General features: G+C 44.4%; 1 protein-coding gene across 5 annotated transcripts in view; it reads right to left on the minus strand.

Annotated features, from left to right (window-relative positions):
* cers6 (ceramide synthase 6) overlaps nucleotides 1–20,117 on the minus strand; it is a 319,130-nt gene extending 299,013 nt beyond the window's left edge. Inside the window, exon 1 of one of the 5 annotated variants that reach the window (XM_041201235.1) lies at nucleotides 20,033–20,117. In XM_041201235.1, coding sequence (XP_041057169.1) covers nucleotides 20,033–20,058 — 26 coding nt within the window. In that variant the 5' untranslated portion in view covers nucleotides 20,059–20,117. Of the gene's footprint in view, nucleotides 1–19,633 lie in introns of all 5 variants that reach the window. The other 4 variants (XM_041201234.1, XM_041201233.1, XM_041201230.1 and 1 more) reach the window with 4 other exon arrangements.
* Nucleotides 20,118–21,076: the final 959 nt, after the last annotated feature.

A 21,076-nucleotide genomic window follows, 5' to 3' on the forward strand; every position in this document is an offset into this window, starting at 1 on the left:
ATTGCTGTAAAAGCCCATCTGGTTCACTAATGCCCTTTTCTGAAGGAAATCTGTTGACCTACATGTGATTCTAGGCCAATGGAGCTGACTTTTGAGGTCTCATGGCATCAGGCAAAACATACTTATTTCCAGATACTGCCCACAATCACCAACCCTGCTCACCCTCACCCAAGCTGATGAATCAGTGCTCCTCTATGTTGAACAACACTTGGAGAGTTAGATGGATTATTGGTTGACAAGGGAGTCAAAGCTTATCGGGGGTAGTTGGGGAAGCAGAGTTGAGGTCACAATCAGACCAGCCATGAACTTATTGAATGGTGGAGCAGGCTCAAGGGGCCGAATGGCCTACTCCTGCTCTTAATATGTATGTATGGAGGAAGCACTGAGGGTGGCAAGCACGCAGAATGTATTCTGGGTCAGGGACTTCAATATCCATTAAGAAGTGTACCTCAGCAGCACCATTACTGCCTGCGTGGGTCAATGCTAAACAACATTGATGATAGACAGGGTCTGTGGCATGTGGTGAGGGAAATATATACTTGACCTCATTCTCACCAACCTGCCTGCTGCAGATGCATCTGTACATGACAATATAGGTGGGACTGACCACCACACGGTTCTTGTGGAGATGCACCACAGGCACTGCAACGGTTCAAGAAGGCAGCTCACCACCACCTTCTCAAGGGTAACTAGGGATTGGCAATAAATGCTGGCCTAGCCAGTGATGCCCACATCATGCAAATTCATTTTTTTGAAATTTTAAAAAGGAGTCCCATCTTCACATTGAGGATACCCTCCATCATGTTGCATGGCACTACCATTGTGCTAAATGGGATAGAATTCGAACAGATCTAACAACTCAAGACTGGACACCCATGAAACACTGAGGGCCATCAGCAACTGCAGATTTGTCCTTAACCACAATCCGTAAACTCATGGCCCAGCGTATCCCCCACTCCATCATTACCGCCAAGCCAGGGGATCAACACTGGTTCAATGAAGAGTGCAGAAAGGCATGCCAGGAGTAGCATCAAGCACACGTACAAATGAGGTGTCAGCTGGTGAAGCTACAACTCAGGATTACTTGTGTGCCAAACAATATAAGCAGTATGTTTGGACAGAGCTAAGGGATCCCACAACCAACGTATCAAATCTAAGCTCTAGAGTCCTGGCACATCCAGTCATAAATGGTGGCAGGCAATTAAACAACTCACTGGAGGAGGATGCTCCACAAATAACCCTATCCTCAATGATGAGGGAGCCAAGCACAACAGTGCCAGAAGTGGATGATTCATTTCAGCCTCCTCCGGAGTTCCTCAGCATCACAGATGCCAGTCGTCAGCCAATTCTATTCACTCCATGTGACATCAAGAAACGGCTGAAGGCACTGGATACTTCAAAGGCTATGGGCCTTGACAATATTCCAGCAATAGCACTGAAGATTTGTGCTCCTGACCTTGGCGTGCCCATAGCCAAGCTGCTCCAGTGCAGCCAAGACACTGGCATCTACCCAGCAATGTGGAAAATTGCTCAGGCGTGTCCTGTACACAAAAAGCGGGACAAATCCGACCCAGCCAATTACCACCTCATCAGTCTACTCAATCAGCAGTAAAGTGATGGAAGGGGTCATCAACAGTGCTATCAAGTGGCACTTGCTTAGCAATAACCTGCTCACTGATGCTCAGCTTGGGTTACACCGGGATCACTCAGCTCATGACTTCATTACAGCCTTGATTCAAACATGGACAAAATAGATGAACTCCAGAGGTAAGGTGAGAGTGACTGTCCTTGATATCAAGGCAGCATTTGACTGACGAGCCCTAGCAAAGCTGGAGTCAATGGGAATCGGGGGAGAAAACTCTCTGTTGGTTAGAGGAAGATGGTTGTGGTTGTTAGAGAAGCATCATCTCAGTTCCAGGACATCACTGCAGGAGTTCCTCAGGGTAGTGTCCTAGGCCCAACCATCTTCAGCTGCTTCGTCAATGACCTTCCTTCCATCATAAGGTCAAACATGGGGATGTTTGCTGATGGTTGCACAATGTTCAGCACTATTCACGACTCCTCGGATACTGAAGCAGTCCACGTCCTAATGCAGCAAGACCTGGACATATCCAGGCTTGGGCTGATAAGTAGCAAATAAAGTTTGCTCCACACAAATGTCAAGCAGCGACCATCTCCAACAAGAGAAAATCTAACCATCGCCCCTTGACATTCAATGGCATTACTATCACTGAATACCCCAATATCAACATCCTGGGGCTTACCATTGACCAGAAATTGAACTGGACTAGCCATATAAGTGCTGTGGCTACAAGAGCAGGTGAGAAGCTAGGAATCCTGTGGTGAGTAACTCACTTCCTGATTCCCCAAAGCCTGTCCATCATCTACAAAGCACAAGTCAGGAGTGTGATGAAATACTCTCCACTTGCCTGGATGAGTGCAGTTCCAACAATACTCAAGAAGCTTGACACCATCCATGACAAAACAGCCTGCTTGATTGGCACCCCATCCACAATCATTCACTCCCTTCAGCAGTAATGCACAGTGGCACCATCTACAAGATGCACTACAGGACCTCACTGAGGCTGCTGAGATGCACCTTCCAATCCCATGACTGCTACCAACTGGAAGGACAAGGGCAGCAGATGGGAATACCAACATCTGCAAGCTCCCCTCCAAGTCACACACCATCCTGACCTGGAAACGTATCACTGTTCCTTCACTGTCACTGGGTCAAAATCCTGGAATTCCCTCCCTATAGCACTGTGGGTGTACCAACACAACACACAGATTACAGCAGTTCAAGAAGGCAGCTCACCATCACCTTTTCAAGGGCACTTACAGATGAGCAATAAATGCTGGCCTAGCCAGTGACGTCTACATCCTATGAATGAATAAAAAGAACGTGCTAGTCATGTTTTTCCTCCTAGAGTGTATTAGCTCAAAATTCTCAAATTAATTTGTCTTCTATTTCTGCCCATTCCATTAACTTGTCTATGTGCTCCTTAAGTATTTTACTATCCTGCTCAATGTTTGCTAAGCCCCCTGTTTTGTGGCATCACCAAATTTCAAGATTATTTTTCCTAATAAACCATTTCAAATCATCTATACATGCAGAAAAGTTAAACTACCTCCAACCCCTCCTATCTGAGAAGCACCAGAGTTGACCAATAAAATTGCTGACTAGCCACAGTTATAGTTACAACAACATTTCTTTACCCTATGCACTAATTTTAGAAGAAAACCCCTTACATATACTCACACATTACAAATAAATGTGGTTCCAAGCATGCACAACAATTTAGTATAATGAGTAGAATGGGCATATATTCTGAGTTTAAAAAAAATGAGAGGCAATCTAAGTGAAACTTATAAAATCTTTGCGGGTTTGACAGGTTGGATTCTGAGAGGTTTCCACTGGCTGGAGAATCTAGAATTAGGAGACATAAGGCAAGATTTTTCGCTCGTGCGTGTCGGGTGCAAAAGCGTGTTGACGTCGGCCAAGTGTGCCAACATCAACACGCACTCTCATGATATTTCGCTAGGCAGGCCGGTGATGAAGATGGAGGCGTGCCCGCCATTAATTAAGTGGCCAGTTAAGGCCCTTGAGATACCAATTGTCTCTGACTGTATTTAGCCCGTGCGATTTTTCAGGCCATCACATGGACAAAACGGGCAGGTGGGCAGGCCATAAGTCGCAAAAGCTCATCCACAGGCTGGATAAGAGTGGTCAATGGCCTTGTCAAAGCAATTAGTGAGGAGTTCAGGATATCACTTGCTGCTGCTTGCTTCTGTGAACAGGTCAGCTTCATTTAGCTTCAGAGCTGCATTCAGAGAAGTTAAAGGCTTCAATTCAGGACTCAGGAGGATTCACACCACGTGGGGCCTTCCAGTTATCAGACAGCCTTCCCTTACCCTGATAATGGGGATTGTGGTCTCCCCTGGAGGCACGTCCGAGGAGAAGGAAGAGGGGGCCATAAGGGGGAGGAGGCCAGAAGACCATATTCGGCTTCCAGGGGAGCGACCTGTGGGAGGAGAGGTGCAGGCATAAGGGGCTCAGGGCCAATAGGAAGTCCAAGACGGAAGGGGACGCAGAAGACGCTAATATCCTCCTGCCAAGGTTTACAGGCAATGATGCAGCTACCTAAGTATGTCTGAGGTGCAGTGCCGAAGGAGGCTCCGTCTCTCAAGGGAGATAGTGACCTCCATTTGTTAGAAGATCGGCCCTGAGATCAGCTCCGACTGTGTGGGTGGACAGCCATGCCAGTGGCTCTGAAGGTCACAGTGGCCCTCAACTTCTATGCCTCTGGCTCCTTCCAGGGGTCAGTGGGGGATCTTTGTGGATTCTCTCAATCAGCTGTCCAGAGTTGCGCCAAACTGGTGACAGACGCTCTGTTCAAACATGCATTGACTTTCATTCATTACAGTATGGAAGAAACCAGTCAGGCAGAGCAAGCCAGAGGCTTCGCAGCAATTGTAGGGTTCCCCCGCGTCCAGGGTGGAATTGACTGCACACATGTAGCCATCAAGGCACCAGCGGGTGAGCTGGCAGCCTTCGTCAACAGGAAGGGCTTCTACCCCATGAACGTGCAGATAGTGTGACCACAGGATGCAGATTCTGCAAGTCTGTGCAAGGTACCCAGGCAGCTCTCATGATGCTTACATCCTGAGACACTCCCAGGTGTTGAGGCTCTTCAGCGCTCCAGCCCAACTGAATGGATGGCTGCTGCATGACAAGGGCTATCCCCTCAAAAGGTGGCTCATGACGCCTTTCTGCCATCCAAGAACAGAGGCCAAGCAGCGGTACAATAGGAGGCATGCCTCCACAAGGGCTGTGGTAGCGAGAACCATCGGTCTTCTCAAGATGCGCTTCCATTGCCCTGGACCGCTCGGGAGGGCGCAGTGCAATACCCCCCACATTGTGTGTCACTGATAGTGGTTGCATGCTGTGCTCTCCACGATCTGGCACTGGAAAGGGGGATGCAGTGGAGGAAGAAAATCTTGACAAAGCTGCACAGGCAACAGATGATGAGTCCAGTAGTGAGTCTGAGGACGAGCATGGTCAGAGAACGCTGAGGGCATAGACACTGATCTCGGTAACCTCCAGGGAGGCTTTGATCCAAAGCTCCTTCAGCTAATAAATAAATAAGGACCACCAACACATGCCAGGACTGCAGGCTTCATATGTGATCCCTGACAGGACCAGTTCCTTGGTCAACAACATACATTATGTGCCATTGCAATAAAGTTTAAGGAGTCACACGTTCAGCAAAACATCATGGCTTACCCTGCACCTACAGAACAAATGAAGCATCCAGAGGCCAGTTGCACAAAAAAATATATTTACTGGTGACTGGCAAACATTGCAGAAGTTAACATTGACTGGTGTTTTACATCACAACATTAAAAAACGAAATGAAAAATGGGGGAAAAATGATCAGGCATGTTGTGTTTGAGGTGCTTTAGGTTTTCACTTGCGGGTGCTATGTCTAGATGCTCCCCCCTTGCTGGCACTGGCATTGGAGACAGCCTGATGACCTTGGCGGGTGTTCTCTGGCTTGCTGAGCCTGTGATGGCCCCGCCTGGGAGGGAGCAGTTAGTGCCACGGCTGGTATCTCCTCAGTCGCCGCAGCCTCATTGGATGCCATGGTCACTGGCAGAGGGGCAAAAGAACTGCTGCCATCATCCAGAGTGCCCCGAGAGGAGCCTGCAGAGACGACAGGCAGCTTGTGCACCAACATGAGGTCACTTTGGACCTCCCTGACCACCAGTGATGGATGGGCACCTAGCTGAGGTCATTGCCAGTCCGAGCACATCCCCAAGAATCCTTGATTGAGTCCCTGGAGGAGCCTCTCCATGAGAGTCGCCACTCTCTCCATGGAGGAGGCATTGCGCTCAGCCATGAGGGTCAATGCAGTGCTTTTGCTCCACAGGGACACCTCCACAATGGACACCATGGCACACATTCCTTCATGTATCCCTGCCAGTTCCTCCCACACATCCCGTTGGATATCCAGCATCTGCTGCCTCAGGGACAACTCCAGAGGCCCATCATCAGCAGTCGACTGAGCATTGTCCTGGTCCCCAGGCATCCTCCGACTGCCGGTACCCTGGGCACTCTCTGCCTCTGCCTGCACCTCAAGCGAGTGTGAAGTGCCCTCACCAATGTGCACCAAGACATTAGACGGCGATCTTATGCCTACCGAGGTGCTGGTATCCGTGCTGGTGCCTGCTTGACAGAGAGGGTGTGACGCAGGTGCGTGCTGAGCATGGTGGTCCTCAGCAGTCAGGGGTGGGCCTTCAGGCTCCTCATAACAAACTACTGGTGAGCCTAAAAGGGAGAAGGAGGACATGTTATTAGATTAACTCATTAGGGTATCAGTGTGCATGCCTGACACCCTGATGAGACAGAGATATGCATCACGGTGCCCAAGTCTTTTCATTATCAATGAGGATTCCAGGTTTGAGGCTCACATCAATATATAGACTACACTGGAATGGGTGCAAAAACCCACATTCTCACCTCAGTGCACTGCACTCTTACTTCCCTCTGGCACCCCAACCTTACCGCAGCTGCTTGACCGAGGTGCATGGTGCCTTTCCAGATCCAGGGCCTTCTGCTCATATCGACTGAGGATTAGGAGGTATGGGGGTCCCCCGCCAATCCGCGACCTGTCGGTATTGTTATGGAATGTTTTCTCCTGATAGGGTAGAGGAGCATTGATTAGTCCACTCTCTTCCTGCAGCACCATTGCAGCCTGGCCAACCCCACCTGAGGAACACCTCACAGGGCTCAGCACATTCATGACCAGGGAGCCGCAAGGCACTCAGTCCAAACAGCCAGGGCTCAGCCCCTTGGCCAGTTGCTGCCTCATTGACATTTGCCAATCAGACTGTAACACCCCTGAGGTCGACGAGGGGATGGGCAGCTCTTACCTGTTCTGCAAAGTGACCCATGCCAACACAGTACTCACCCTTCCCGATCACAGGAGATCATAAAGCGCTTCTGGCACTGCACCCATGTGAGCCTCACCACACCGTGGCTGCTGACCCTGGATGCCACCACCTCCCAGGCCTTTTTAGTGAAGTGGGGGGCCTCCTCCTCCTGTCCCTGGGGACAAGTGTTTCTCTCCTCACTGCCACCTCCTCCAGGAGGACAGCGAGGCACTTATCTGAGAAATGCATGGCTAACTGCACCGCCGACCTGCCCTCCTACCTGCCGTGTCCACCCGCTATTGTCTCCAATCACAACACTTGCGCATCCTTCAGCGGCAGCTTTCCAGGGGCTGCCGTGGCTGCATTTGAATCGGCCGCCGGATCGCCATTGGACCCGGCGAACATTAAGCCCCTGTCCCCGCCCCCCCTTCACGCTCATTCACAGGCCGCGTCTCAAGCTGGGTCAGCCTTAATTGGCCCACACACGTAAAATCACGGTGCACTGCCGATCGCAGGGGGCGGTGGGGATCCCGCACGCCAAAGGAAAAATTCTGCCCATAGTCTCAGGATAAGGGGTCAACCATTTAGGACTAAAATGAGGAGAAATTTCTTCACTCAAGAGATTTGTGAATATTTTGAATATTCTATCCTAGAAGGGTGCATTGCTCAGGTAATGAGTATATTGAAGACAGAGAACAATAGATTTTTGGACATTAAGCAAATATGGGATAGGCTGGGATAATCATTTTGAGGTTATAAAAAAGCCAAGATCTTACTGAATGGCAGAGCAGGCTTGAGGGGCTCTATGGCCAACTCCTATTTCTTATGTGATTATCTTATCTAGAACACTTGCAAAGTTGTTTATATTCTTACCATTTTACCAACAAACATACAAAAAGGTTAACCTCCTCATACGTACTCTGTGCAAATATGAATATTGAGATCACATCCCTAATGACAATGTATATGTTAATTTGTTATTTACTAATCAGAAATGCAATTAGCTACATCTAGGTACCCAAATAGCCACATGTAATTAGTAGATAATCTATTAGACAGCATTGCCTTAACTCTTTGTTTCCTGTCTGTCAACTAATATTCTATATATGCGAATACACTTTTATAGCAAGCCTCGTGAGACACCTTATTGAACACCTCAAAATCCTTAAAAATCTACCATGTTACCTTTATCTGTTCAATCAGTCATTTCTTCAAAAAAATCCATTAAATTAATCTAATACTATTTGCCTTTAACAGCACACACTGGCTATCTTTGCTTAACCCATTCATTTTTAAGTGGTTATAATATTTACCTTGAACGTTATGTTCTAATAGTAGTCCTACAATTGACATTGGACAGCTTGGTTTATAGTTATGGTTTGTTCTGTTGCCACTTCATGAAACAAGCATTTTTACAACTGCTATTAAACCTCATTTTTTATTCACTGATGGGATGTGAGTGCCACTGGTAAAGCCACCATTAATTGCTTATCCTTAATTGCCATTGGGAAGGTGGTGATGAGCCGCTTTCTCTAACCGCAGCAGTCCTTATGGTGCAGGTCATCCCACAGCACTATTAGGGAGTGAGTTCAAGGATTTTGACCCAGTGACAGTGAAGGTATGGCAATAAAGTTCCAAGTCAGGATGGTATGTAACTTGGAGGGGAACTTGTAGGTGGTGGTATTCCCATGCATCTGCTGCCCTTGTCCTTCTAGGTGCTGAAGGTTGTGGTTTTGGAAGGTGCTGTCAAAGAAGCCTTGATGAATTGCTGTTGTGCACCTTTTAGATGGTACACACTGCTGCCACTGTGCATTGATGGTGGAGGGAATGAATTTTTAAGGTGCTGGATGGGGTGCCAATCAAGGCTGCTTTGTCCTGGATGGTGTCGAGCTTCTTGAGTGTTGTTGGAGCTGCAATCATCCATGCCAATGGTGAGTACTCTATCACACTCCTGACTTGTGCCTTGTCGATGGTGGGCATGCTTTCGGGAGTCAGGAGGTGAGTTACCCACCACAGAATTCCCAGTCTCTGATCTGCTCTTGCAACCACAGTATTTACGTGGCTGGTCCAGTTAAGTTTCTGGCCAATTGTCACCCCCAGGATGTTAATGATAGGTGGGGCCAATGATGGAAATGCTGTTGAATTTCAAGAAGAGATGGTGAGATTCTCCCTTGTTGGAGATGGTCATTGGCTAGCAATTGTGTGGTGCGAATGTTAACTTTGTCTGTGTTACAGGTACTCATGTGGTGGAAAATAATAAATGGGATGAATTTTTTCAATTCTGGCAACAATAGGCTTGCACTGGCCCAAATCCCAAGCATACAGATGCACATAGGGCAGAGGTGCGCCACACCAAATTTCTGACAGAAGCTATTTAACTAGGTTGTCTGGGTTCTTTATCCATGACGTCAAGGCTAGACTTCAAAAATTTGGATGCAGGTGGATCTCTTAAAGGGTTACAGATCACCATATCAGGTGATGTTATACTGACAACAGAAAAGATGCCTAATTGTTCATAATGGCACAGCAGAGATTTTTGAATAATACAACTCCCTTTGATATCGAAGTTATGAGGATTCAGTCATAGAAAGTGCACCTGTGAAGATAAGTGGTCCTATTTGGTGTTATAGGCCACCCTTCACCACTGAAAGGCCAGTTGCATGGAAAGAGCTCAGTGCTCAAGTTGGGGCATCTAGCTCCATCATACCTGGCTGTAAATGAAGGAAATATTTCCTGCTCACAGGAACAAGGCAAAGGTGAATGTTCTCCTCAGTTGAATGTACATTTCTTAGTTAGGTAATCAAACGCCAAACAAACCTCAGTTGGAAACTTAACAACTGTATGAGGCACCATATTTGGCACTGTGCACAATCTGTTGCACATGGTCTTCCATTGTGTCCAAACTGTAAGACATACTTTAGATGGAAATGGTAGATATAGGATTGCAAATAAATGGCCAGACTTCCAGCCCAAAGGCTTCCTTTGCTGTTTGGGATGGGGGTTGGGGGTGGGGGGCTGGGCGGTGGGCGCAGACTTAGGGTCAGTTTAACAGCCATGGATCTGGGGATTATTTAAGTTGTGCTGAGAGCTATCAGGGTGAATTTTCCCAGTCCTTTGGAGATGGGCAGGGATGCGGGATGGCTGGCAATGTAATGGGGGAGGCATAGGTCGGTGAGCCTGATGTGTTTCTGCCAACTTATTACCAACCTAGGGAATCTCAGCAGCTCAGCTGCCTGCCAGGCAGCCAACTGAGCCAATTAAGTGCCGCATTAAGAGTCACTTTTTGCCCCTGCTGGTATTTTTCCCATGTTAGGCAGGCTCAACACCAGCAGGCGAACCCTGGCAACCTCCCAGTGGGTTCCCAGAGGGATGCCACTTTGAGGGCAGCTCAATGGCCCAAGGAGGGGCCCTTCTGTTTGCAACAGCCATCCCTGCAACTAAGGTACCACCACTGCAATTTGCCCCCTCCCCCTGATTTCCACCCCCCTCCCACCCCCACCACCCCTGCCCCCAGCTTGTGGGGAAAAAAACTTATTTGATCTTCAGGGGTGCTGCCAAGTTTCTGGCCCTTTGATTGGACAGAAACTCAGGGAGGCAAGCCAACATCCTCAATTGGACAGTTGTCCCAGCAATGGCTGCTAATTGCCCACTGCTGGTCAAATGGCCAGGGTCCCACTGAGAGTTCAGGTCCCCCTTTTACCCCGATGGTGGTATTTCTTCGATGTCGAGAAAATTCAGCCCATCCACCTAGTGCTTCTTTTCCTTTGCAGAATTTGAACAATGTGGACTGCCCATTCCTGGAAAATGGCCACCAAAGTAGATGACAGTGTTTCTGTGATCTACTGAACACCAACTGAATGAACCTTTCTCTTCATGAAGGTATCAGGGACATGAGGAACCTTGACAGATACATGGGTACCAGCTGCAACTTCTTGCACCCAAGAGAAATCTGTGTCCTGTCCATCTAACATTTCTTCCCTACTGAACATGTTGCCCACTTTTTATGAGTGAGTTCACACTGTAATTCGAGCCTCAACCAGGACCAGGAAAATTGGTCACAAGATTATTAATGATCTTACTTGATGAAATTAGAAGGCTAATGTATCCCAGAAAGACTTCCAGCAAAGTCAGAAAACCCAGAAACAACAGCCAGAACAATCTAACATTCATTCAATGACCTCATTGATGTATAGTGAGCCCTGCATCCCACAAAGGAATGTATCTTTTACTCAAATCCACACAAAATGCACTCAAGGATTGACTACTTAGTCCTGATGCATATGTACCTTCTCCTGACATGGAGCCCATAACCATCTCTAACGTGCACCAATTACCCTCCAATTAATGCTCACTACTTTACCAACCCACCAACACCACTGCTGGATTTTTTGTGGTGTATTTCAGACAGTAACCTATAAGAACTACTGCCCTGCTCTGGGTCGGAATTTGAAGGATAAGCTAAACCGAAATCTTAATTTACAGAATTGTCAAACAATCTCAACATGGTAATATAATGGATGAACATCAATATTCACTTTACATTAAAATGTATTGTCAAAATCCTTAGTCCACTTGTAATTAGAAGTATTCACCTCTCATTATCTTTACTATAGCTACAAGTACAAGTATTAGTTGTAAACATTCTAAAGGAATAAGGTAGGATCTTTTCAAAAATGCTTCAGTAGAAATAATAACCAATACACTAATATAAAAAGAATGTAGCTATGTAATTCAACTTTTAGAAAATCTGCAACTTGGCCTCTGTATTAGAAATTTACCCCTGTTAATAATCAGCCAGGTCATTGTTTTACAATAACTGAATAAATCAACTTCTGTTCTTATTCCATGAGATTAGAGGAATTTCTGTTATTTTTACTGGCGTTTTGGAGATAATTTTCTGCAATTATGTCCTTTGATCTATGTCAACTGCAACTTATTGACTTTGATCATTTTAAGCTTATGAAAGCAAAATCTCAAAGTGGGGATGACACTTAATATATGAGTACATCAAATCATAAAGTACAAAATGGTAAAAAAAATCTTTATCATATTTAATCCTTTGGTTCCAATAGTTTTGAATATATTTAATTTCAAAGTGTTAATGATTGACAGAAGCAGCAATTGAATGGTGCATGACGGTTAAAATCTGCAACTACATGAATGAACTTTTGGAAAATTTTCAGTTAATTCACGTCCTTGAAAATACTTCTCAATTAGTAATCTGCCACTGATTGACAGTCAATGAGCAAGTCAAGTTCCATTTTTATGAAATGTAATTTTGGAAGTTTTACCAGTATTTTGGGGATAGCTTTTCAGGATCCTGCTCACTAATAACTAGACCAATTGCTTTTTATTATTGAGTAAATTAAACTATGTTTTGACTGTACGGGAACCGTGTAAGGAAATACTTCTGACACACTAAATTCCAGTCCCCTACAGACAGAGACTGAAGACTTAAGTAAGTAAATTTCAAAGGACTACAGAAGTAAATCCTTTCTCTACCTTTGCACCTTATATTAAAAAGCATTCAACATTATCTACAGTTTATGACCTGAACTTTATCTTTGGCAGGCACGCGCAATCGGCAGGCCTGGGATCGGCTGGGAAACAGACCGCCGACCGCGATCGGCCCCCAACCGCAATTTCACACTGGCTGGCCCCGCACGCTGAAAAGCCCAGCACTGCTGGGATGGGGTGGGCAAAGACATCACCACAAGCGGAGGTGAGCGCTGAAAGAGAACTCCCTGAATGCAGACAGCTGCCTCCAAGAGCTGCAGACCTTCAAATGATTAAATAAAGGTTTAAAAAGCTGCAAAAAAAAATCCATGCATCACAATCAAGCCCCTGTAAATATACCTCAGAAAAATGCTGTCCACAGATATTTATTTTTATTTTATTTCATAACAGAGATTTCCTCCCGCCTTTGGATGAGCTTTGATGAAAAATGTAAAGACCACCTGGCCGATTCGCCCGAGTGCCAACTGTTAAGGTTGGACAGGCCCCGAAAACTCGGAGACGAATGTGCGATTTATTAACTTAATTGCCCTCTTAATTGTCAACAGGTGCACTTCCAACTTTTGCGCACACATGTCAAACGAAATATCATGTGAGTGCGCTATGACGTCGGGACCCTCGCCTGGCGTCACCTCATGCAATTTTATGCCCAATCAAGTCAGGTATGCGCCCGCACATGGGAAGTAAAATTCTGCCCTATGTCTATACATTGTGTTACCTAACATTCCATAAGACGTAGGAGCAGAAGTACGCCATTCAGCACATGGAGTCTGCTCTACAATTCAATGAGTTCATGGCTGATCTGATACCCTCAACTTCACTTTCCTGCCTTTCTCCCATAACCCTTGATTCCCTTACTGATTAAAAATCTGTTGATCTCAGCCTTGAATATACTTAATGATCCAGCCTCTACAGCCATCGACGGTAAAGAATTCCACAGATTGACCACCTTCTGAGAGAAAAAATTCCTCTTCATCTCTGTTTTAAATGGTTGCCCCTTACTCTGAGATTATGCCCTCTGGTCCTAGACTCTCTCAAAAGGAGAAACAGCCTCCTCGCATCTATCCTGTCAAGCCCCCTAAGAATCTTATAAGGCCGCCTCTCATTCTTGTAAACTTCAATGAGTACAAGTCCAACCTATTCAACCTCCCCTCAAAAGAAAATCCCTCCATACCCGGATCAACCTAGTGAACCTTCTCTGGACTGCCTCCAATGCCGGTATATTTTTCCTTAGATACCGGGAACAAAATTGTTCACGATATTCTAGGTGTGGTCTAACTAGTGCCTTGTATAGCTTTAGCAAGACTTGCCTATTTTTATACTCCATTCCCTTTGAAATAAAGGCTAACATTCCATTTTGCCTTCCCTATCACCTGTTGAACTTGTATGTTAGCTTTTTGGGATTCATGCACAAAGACTCCCAAATCTCTTTGTGCTGCAGCCTTCTGCAGTCTTTCTCCATTTAAATAATATTCAGTTCCTCTATTCTTCCTGTCAAAGTGCATAACCTCACATTTTCCCGCATTATATTCCAGCTGCCAAATTTTGCCCACTCACTTAACCTGTCTCTGTCCCTCTGTAGATTCCTTGGGCAGAATTTTGCCAGCGGCAAGCAGGGGGTGGGGCCTGCTCGCCGACGCAGGATGACATTGGGCAGCATCCCCGACGTTATCCCACCCCATTTAAATTTTCAGGAAGGCAGGGGAGCAGCAAAATCAGCGGTGGGCCTGTCGACCTGTCAATGGCCAATTGAGGCCATTGACAGGATCATTTAAACAAATAAAGGACCTGCCCGTCCAACCTTAAGGTTAGCGGGTCAGCCTGGAGCCCCGGCGGCAAATAGAGAAAACACAAAACCTCATCCAGCGGAGGGATGAGGTTTCATGCAGGGTTTTAAGAATTTTAATAAAGTTATTATGTATATTATGAACATGTCCCATCTCATCACATGAGGAGGACGTGTTAGGGATTTTTTTTTTCAATTTTTAATATTATTCAAAGCGGAAGCGATCTCCCTGAGGCAGCACTTAGCCTCAGGGAGATGTGCACTCTTTCATGCGCATGCGCGAAGGAGTGCACTCTCGCATTTAGAGAATCCCCCCCGCCTGCGCATAGTGCTTCCCAGCGGACGTCACACTGGGTGGGCCTTAATTGGCCCACCCAAGTAAAATGGCGGCGCGGCCCACTTCTCCGGCAGGGATCGGCTCCTTGTCCATTGGAGATTGGGTCAGGCCCGCCTGCCCGACAGGCAGAAAATTCTGCCCCTTGTGTCATCCTCACCATTTGCCTTCCCACCTATTTTTGTGTCATCCCCAAATTTGGCAATAGTACATTCATTTCCCTCATCTAAGTAATTCATATATATTGTAAATAATTGAGGGCCCCAGCACTGGTCCCTGTGGCACTCCACTAGTTACAGGTTGCCATCCTGAAAATGCTCCCCTTATCCCAACCCTCTGTCTTTTATTAGTTAGCCAATCCTCTATCCATGTTAATATACTACCCTGAACACGATGGGCTCTTATCTTATTAAATAGCCTTATGTGTGGTACTTTATCGAATGATTCCCATCAGACCATCTACATTTTAATAATGTCATTAAGCATTTCAGGAATTTACACCACTCAAGTCTTCAATCAACTTTTTTCTGTGTATGTGATCAATTAAAACATAGTAAAGTCCCGCTGTTTGTGGGGGTTATGTTCCTGTGAAATCACAAAGGGGGAGCATGCTTTCAAATGGGACTCAATTAGATAGTTTCCAGCTGTGTGAGGGCAGCATTGTTTTCGGCAGTTACAGTCTACACTCTACACTATTCATCAAAGCTATTAGACCTGCTGTGTATACTCTACATTTTTGTTTTTTGTCTCTGATTTCCAGCACTGGCAGTTTTATTTGCAAGCATTTAAAAATTGCAGTCAACGAAAAAGGGAAAATCCCAGGACCAACAAGGTGTAAAATATATCCCGGAAAATTTCTCTCCGATTTCTCTCCCTCAGATCACTGAAACCAGCCAAGGAGGTCACATGAACTGAGGATTACAAAGATTTATAAAGACACTTACATTCAGTATTATGTGATTTCTGTCCTTGACAGGAACTAACCCAGGTGCCTCTGAAAGTAGAGTCAGCACCTACCACACCAGCCTGTATTATATTCCAGATGCTCACTACACTCTGAGAAAAGACAAATCACCTCATAACAGCCTATTCCTACTCTCCCATAGTTTAAACTCGTGTTTACTGCTTCTCCCAAATCCGTTAACCAGGAACAAGCTATAAAATTACATTGTGAGACAAATCTGATTTGCGCATTTGCAAACAGCTATTGTAAAATAAAAGGTCTTTTGCAAAATTCGTACAATTCAAAGGCAGATAAGTGAACACTGCTCATGCGATGGGCAATGCAGTGTACAAAGTACAAAGCACAGCTACGTGAAACCACGAACAAGGAAGTCACGAAAGGTGGGAGTTTACTGTAAGCACCAATTTCAGGTTCCCACACACTAATTTAGTGAGCAATATTGAAAACAACTGCTTCCAAATGTATTGAGCAAGTAAGTAAACATCCATCCTAACATGGAATTAATGTAATTTCCTTGAAGTGGCATTGATATCATTTTCCATTTAGAAGTTTAAAGAATTCACATTATATTCAACAGAAATTCACAATTTTTAGTTATTTCTAATTGGGAAGCACTTAAGAAAAACAAGTGACCTTGTTGAATGCAATTGGCTAAATATATTAAGAATACAGCTACCAATCATTTTAGAGTTACACATACCAATGCCATATCACATTTGCCTCAAGTGCTGAAGGTTGGAATGCAGAGGGTAAGCATTCTATTTCAGTTCCTTCTCATGCAACTGAACATCAACATTTTCCCATATACTGGTAGTTTCATGATAGAACATGGAAATACATATATATGACACTGTGTTCTGAAACACTAAAGTGTGGAGCATTATAAAATTATTAGAAATTAGTTCCAAAACCTCAATAATTTTAATTACCAAGTATAGTGGTGAACTGAGGTTTTTTTGATTGGAGAGAAGTATACAGTGGGATACTATTGAGGTCAGTATTAGTAACATTGCTTTTCTTGTTATACATAACCTGGAATTGGGTATATAGTGTACAATTTGGAAGCTCACGTGTGATAGACTTAGAAGGCTTCTTGTGTCTAGAGACAGGAGGCAGATGAAGCACACACTTGTGTCAGTTTCCGCAGCTCACTTTTTCCTGGATCAGTTTGCTAGCCTGCAGCCAGAGGCTATAGCTTGAAGGGTGCCATTCCATATAGAGCATGTCTGACCACAAGACTCTCCCACACATACTGCCTGCTGTAGGTACATTGGAAGGATTTTCAAGTTTGATAATCAACCTGTTTGGCCACATTATGAATGCACCTTCTGTGGCCATCAAGTTCTGGAGTGGGACACAAAGGCAGAACTTCCGCTTCAAAGGCAGGGACGCTATCCACTATGCCACATAACTTTCTTTCATAGATATAAAGCTTGAAAATGCAGTAAACAATTACTACATTTTGTAATGGTGGACTTCAGCTGGACTTAATCAAATTGATGAATTGGGCAGATGGGTGGCAGATGCAATTTAATGCAGAAAAGTGTAAGGTGATGCACCTTAAGAGGAATAACTTGAAGAGACAGTATAAAATGACAAGAAGATGCAAGAGCAGAGTGACCTGGGGGTACATGTTCACAAACCTTTGAAGGTGGCAGGCCACGTTGATAAGACAGTTAAGAAAACCTATAAGATACTTGACTTTCTAAACAGGGCACTGAATACAAAAACAAGGAAGTCATTATAAACCTTTACAAATCAATGATAACACCTCAGCTGGACTGTTATGTACAGTTCTGGGCACCATTTCAAGGATATAAAGACAGTAGACAAGGTATAAAAGAGGTTTACTGGAATGTGATCAAGAATAAGGGAATTCAGTTATGTGAACAGATTGGAGAAATTGACACTGCTGTCCTTCAAGCACAGATGATAATAGAAGTATTCAAAATCCTAAAAGATTTTGATAAAACAAGTAGGGAGAAAGTGTTTCTACTGACGAGTGGTCATTGATTCAAAATGATTGGCAAAAGAACTAGAGGGGAAATGAGAAGTAATTTCTTCACACGGGGTTGTTAAGATTTAGAACGTGCTACCTGAAAGGGCAATGGAAGCACACGCCACAGGAACCTTCAAAAGGCAACTGGACGTGCACTTGTAAAGGGTTATCTTGCAGGGTTATGAAGAAATGCTTGGGTGTGGGATTAAATTATACAGCTCTTTGCAAAGAGCTGGCACAGGTACGGCAGGCTGAATAGTTTTCTTCTGTGCTGTCCAATTTTATGATTCCAAGATCTGCAAATCTAAAATAGTCAGTGGTGTGTGGAGGGTGTGGTGGTGCCGGGGGTTTGGGAGGGGCAGGAGGTGGTGGGGAGGAGGTGAAGAGATATCCTTTACGCAGTAGCATAAATAAAGCAAGAAGATATCCACAATTTTGCAAACAGTTCAAAGACAGAAAATGAAGGAAATTGTCCTACCAGGTTTATATCATTGCTAACACTTAAATTCAAAATAAACTGTTTTCATGTCAGATTTATTTTACAGAACAGGATGATAGCTTGACGATTACTCAGACTGAAGTAAAACTTCATGGTGGAGATGCACACTGCAGATGCTATGAGAAATAGAGCTGATGGATCAGAAAGTACGAGTTAGTTAAATATAAAAGTTACCATAGAATTAAAGAATCGAATCAATACAGGGCTTGTATTAAATTATTGGTGTCTGCTACCTAAACTAAAAGCTGGATACAGCTTCTTAAAAATTAGTTTTTATTGTATGTCATCTAACATCTTAAAATTTCTTATTCTGCATTTGTACAAATAAGTATATCTTAACATGCTTTGCAGGCTTAATAGTTTTGGCTGTCAAAACTCAACTTTAACTTTTTTTAAGGCCTTCTTCAGTGTTGCAACTTTACAAATCATATCAATTGTCCACATCGAAGGAGGAACAATACCTATCATTAAGAGCCTAACAATGGACCAGGAAAGTTGATCTGAATATGATAGAAGTGATTTCTTTAAAAGGTGGCTCACTGCAGCACGTCTTGTCTTGAAAAGCTAGTGTTATGTGGTGATGACAACTACATATTGCTTTATTGGGCTAGACTGCCACTGGTGTAGCCAATATTAAAGACAACTCTTTGTTCAGAGCTATAAGATCATAACAGGTGGGCGACATCCTGCATTGCAAACTTACATCACCAACCACAACCTGGTAACTGAGCCAGTGGTGAAGTCTCAGGTTTCAACGTTCCACATTCTGGACAATCCTCAACCGCTTGATGACGGGCCGGGGGAGATGTGGCCACTTGCTCCACAGGTGGAACATGAGGAACAGCTCAAACTGTGACTGTGGTCATCCAAATCAGACCATCGGCCATGTGCTGAACCTCTTCCCTGTGAGATCCATTCCTGGCGGGATCAGCTGAAGCCCCTGAATGGACTGTTAACCTGATGTCGAATTAAAACTGCTTCCCAGCCGTACGAATAAGAGAAAAAAAATGAATCCCAAGGAGAATATTTTGCTCAACTCCCTGTACAATCGATACATCTCCGACTTTCCCGAATGAGAACTAACGGTGCTTCTCTAAGCCCAAAGAACAATGCTGGACCTGGCTTCCTAACGCTATCTCCGTCGGAGTGAGGTCCACAGGCGGCTTGTGACTATCATTTCGCCTTATGCAAACTGAATACTTTGCACACATTGCACCCGCCTGGCTAAGTGGGGCAAAGTGTTGGTTATCTCCCTTGCACAAAAGTAAATCCTGAGCAAACTGCTTGGTTCCGGGACTCGGCTGCTGACTGGAAGGAGAAGTGTTTATTGATCAATGAAATATCACCCAGTCGACATGTAGCAAGTTTAAAAGAGCTTGCTTCGCCCCGTTACCCACCACTCGCTGTATGAAATAGCCACATTGCAATTCAATACACTTATTAAAACCCCACCATCTCAGATGACTGATCGTGGCACAATACAATAATATGTAATATTCTGTGGGATATTTATTAAAACAAGGCCAGTTTACATATTGCATTAGAAAGCCAGGCCTATACTCGGAGATCTGAAGCAACTGAGACGAGTCTGTGTTCCCTACCTTTCGAAAATCAGTCGAACCATAAAAATGCAGAAAGCCAGAGGAAAGGCCAGGTATAGGTCTTCCGCCTGCGGGAAAGTGGCTTCGTCCGTGTTTTTCAGATCTGCCCAGGTTACGTTGTGGGGCAGCCAAAACCTCTCGTTCCAGAACCAGGCTAGGATACCTGCCATGTTCAGTGTTTGGACTGTTCGAGTTGGGGACGATTGAATGGCTTGTGGCTGCAGCTGCTGAGCGCTGCCTGGATCTCCCCTTATTCTATGTGTGTGTGTGTCTCTCTCTCTCTGCTTGATGAAATCGGCCTGACTGAGTCGGTCTTGCAGATAGACTACAGATTCCCCTTCTCCCTTTCTCTCGTCTCTGCTCTCGCTCTGCCTCACACACACACACACTGTCGCCTACCTCCAATGGGAAGTGTCACACACCATCCACTCTACACCAAGTGATTGGCTCCCACAACTGTCGCACTCTATCCACCGCAGCAAAAGGGAAAGTGTACCTACGGGTCAAAGTCAATGCATCATGTTACAGATGATTAAAGGAGATTGTTTTAAGTAATAAATAATAACAAAATGTGACCTTCCAGTTCACTATGCAAGACTGGCAGCGATAAAGATGGGAAAATAAACTAATAACTGTCCCTTAATGTTTATATTTATAAAAGCCTATTAATTTTACCATAACAATTATAGCCAAATCTTGATCACTATAATGGGATGAATAAGACGAGTAACAATACTGTATGTTTACGGAAAAAAATCTCAACAATCCAATTCAAATAAATAGCATATTACAAGCTTTTAAAATTTGTGCAATGTTCTTTTCTTCACATTAATGAAAACATTTTTCCGATCTTTTGTTTCCCGCTCATTATTCCTAAGATAATTTTAGGAGTATATTTTGGCTCATCAATGTCTGACTATATTTTGTCCAGTATTGGATTTTTAAAACATTTACTTTTGACAATGAAGGATATATGAGATTATATTTAGATGGTTGTTAATTATATTTAATTTAATGTAATGTTAATTTAGTGTAATGTATTGTAGTGTAATGCATATTCGTATTAACCAGCTTGCTAGACATTCCCTTCAGTGCAGATGTGACTGCATTTCAAAACAAAAGCAGTTGCTTAGCTGTGAAAAAAGAAAGACTTGCATTTATATAGCGCCTTTCATGACTTTAGGACATTCCAGAGCACTTACAGACAATGAAGTACTTTGAAGTATAGAAAATGTGGTATTGTTGGAAATCCAGTGGCCAATTTATGCAAGCAAGGCCTCACCAACAGCAATGAGATAATGACCAGTTAATCTGTTTTAGTGACATGGAGGGATAAATATTAGCCAGAACACCTGGGAGAACTCCTCCGTTCTTTTTCAAGATAGGATATTTTACATCACCTGAAATGGCAGATCAAGCCTCAGTTTAACATCTTCTTCAAAG

The sequence above is a fragment of the Carcharodon carcharias genome, chromosome 12 (assembly GCF_017639515.1).
Source record: "Carcharodon carcharias isolate sCarCar2 chromosome 12, sCarCar2.pri, whole genome shotgun sequence".
Lineage (NCBI taxonomy): Eukaryota > Metazoa > Chordata > Chondrichthyes > Lamniformes > Lamnidae > Carcharodon > Carcharodon carcharias.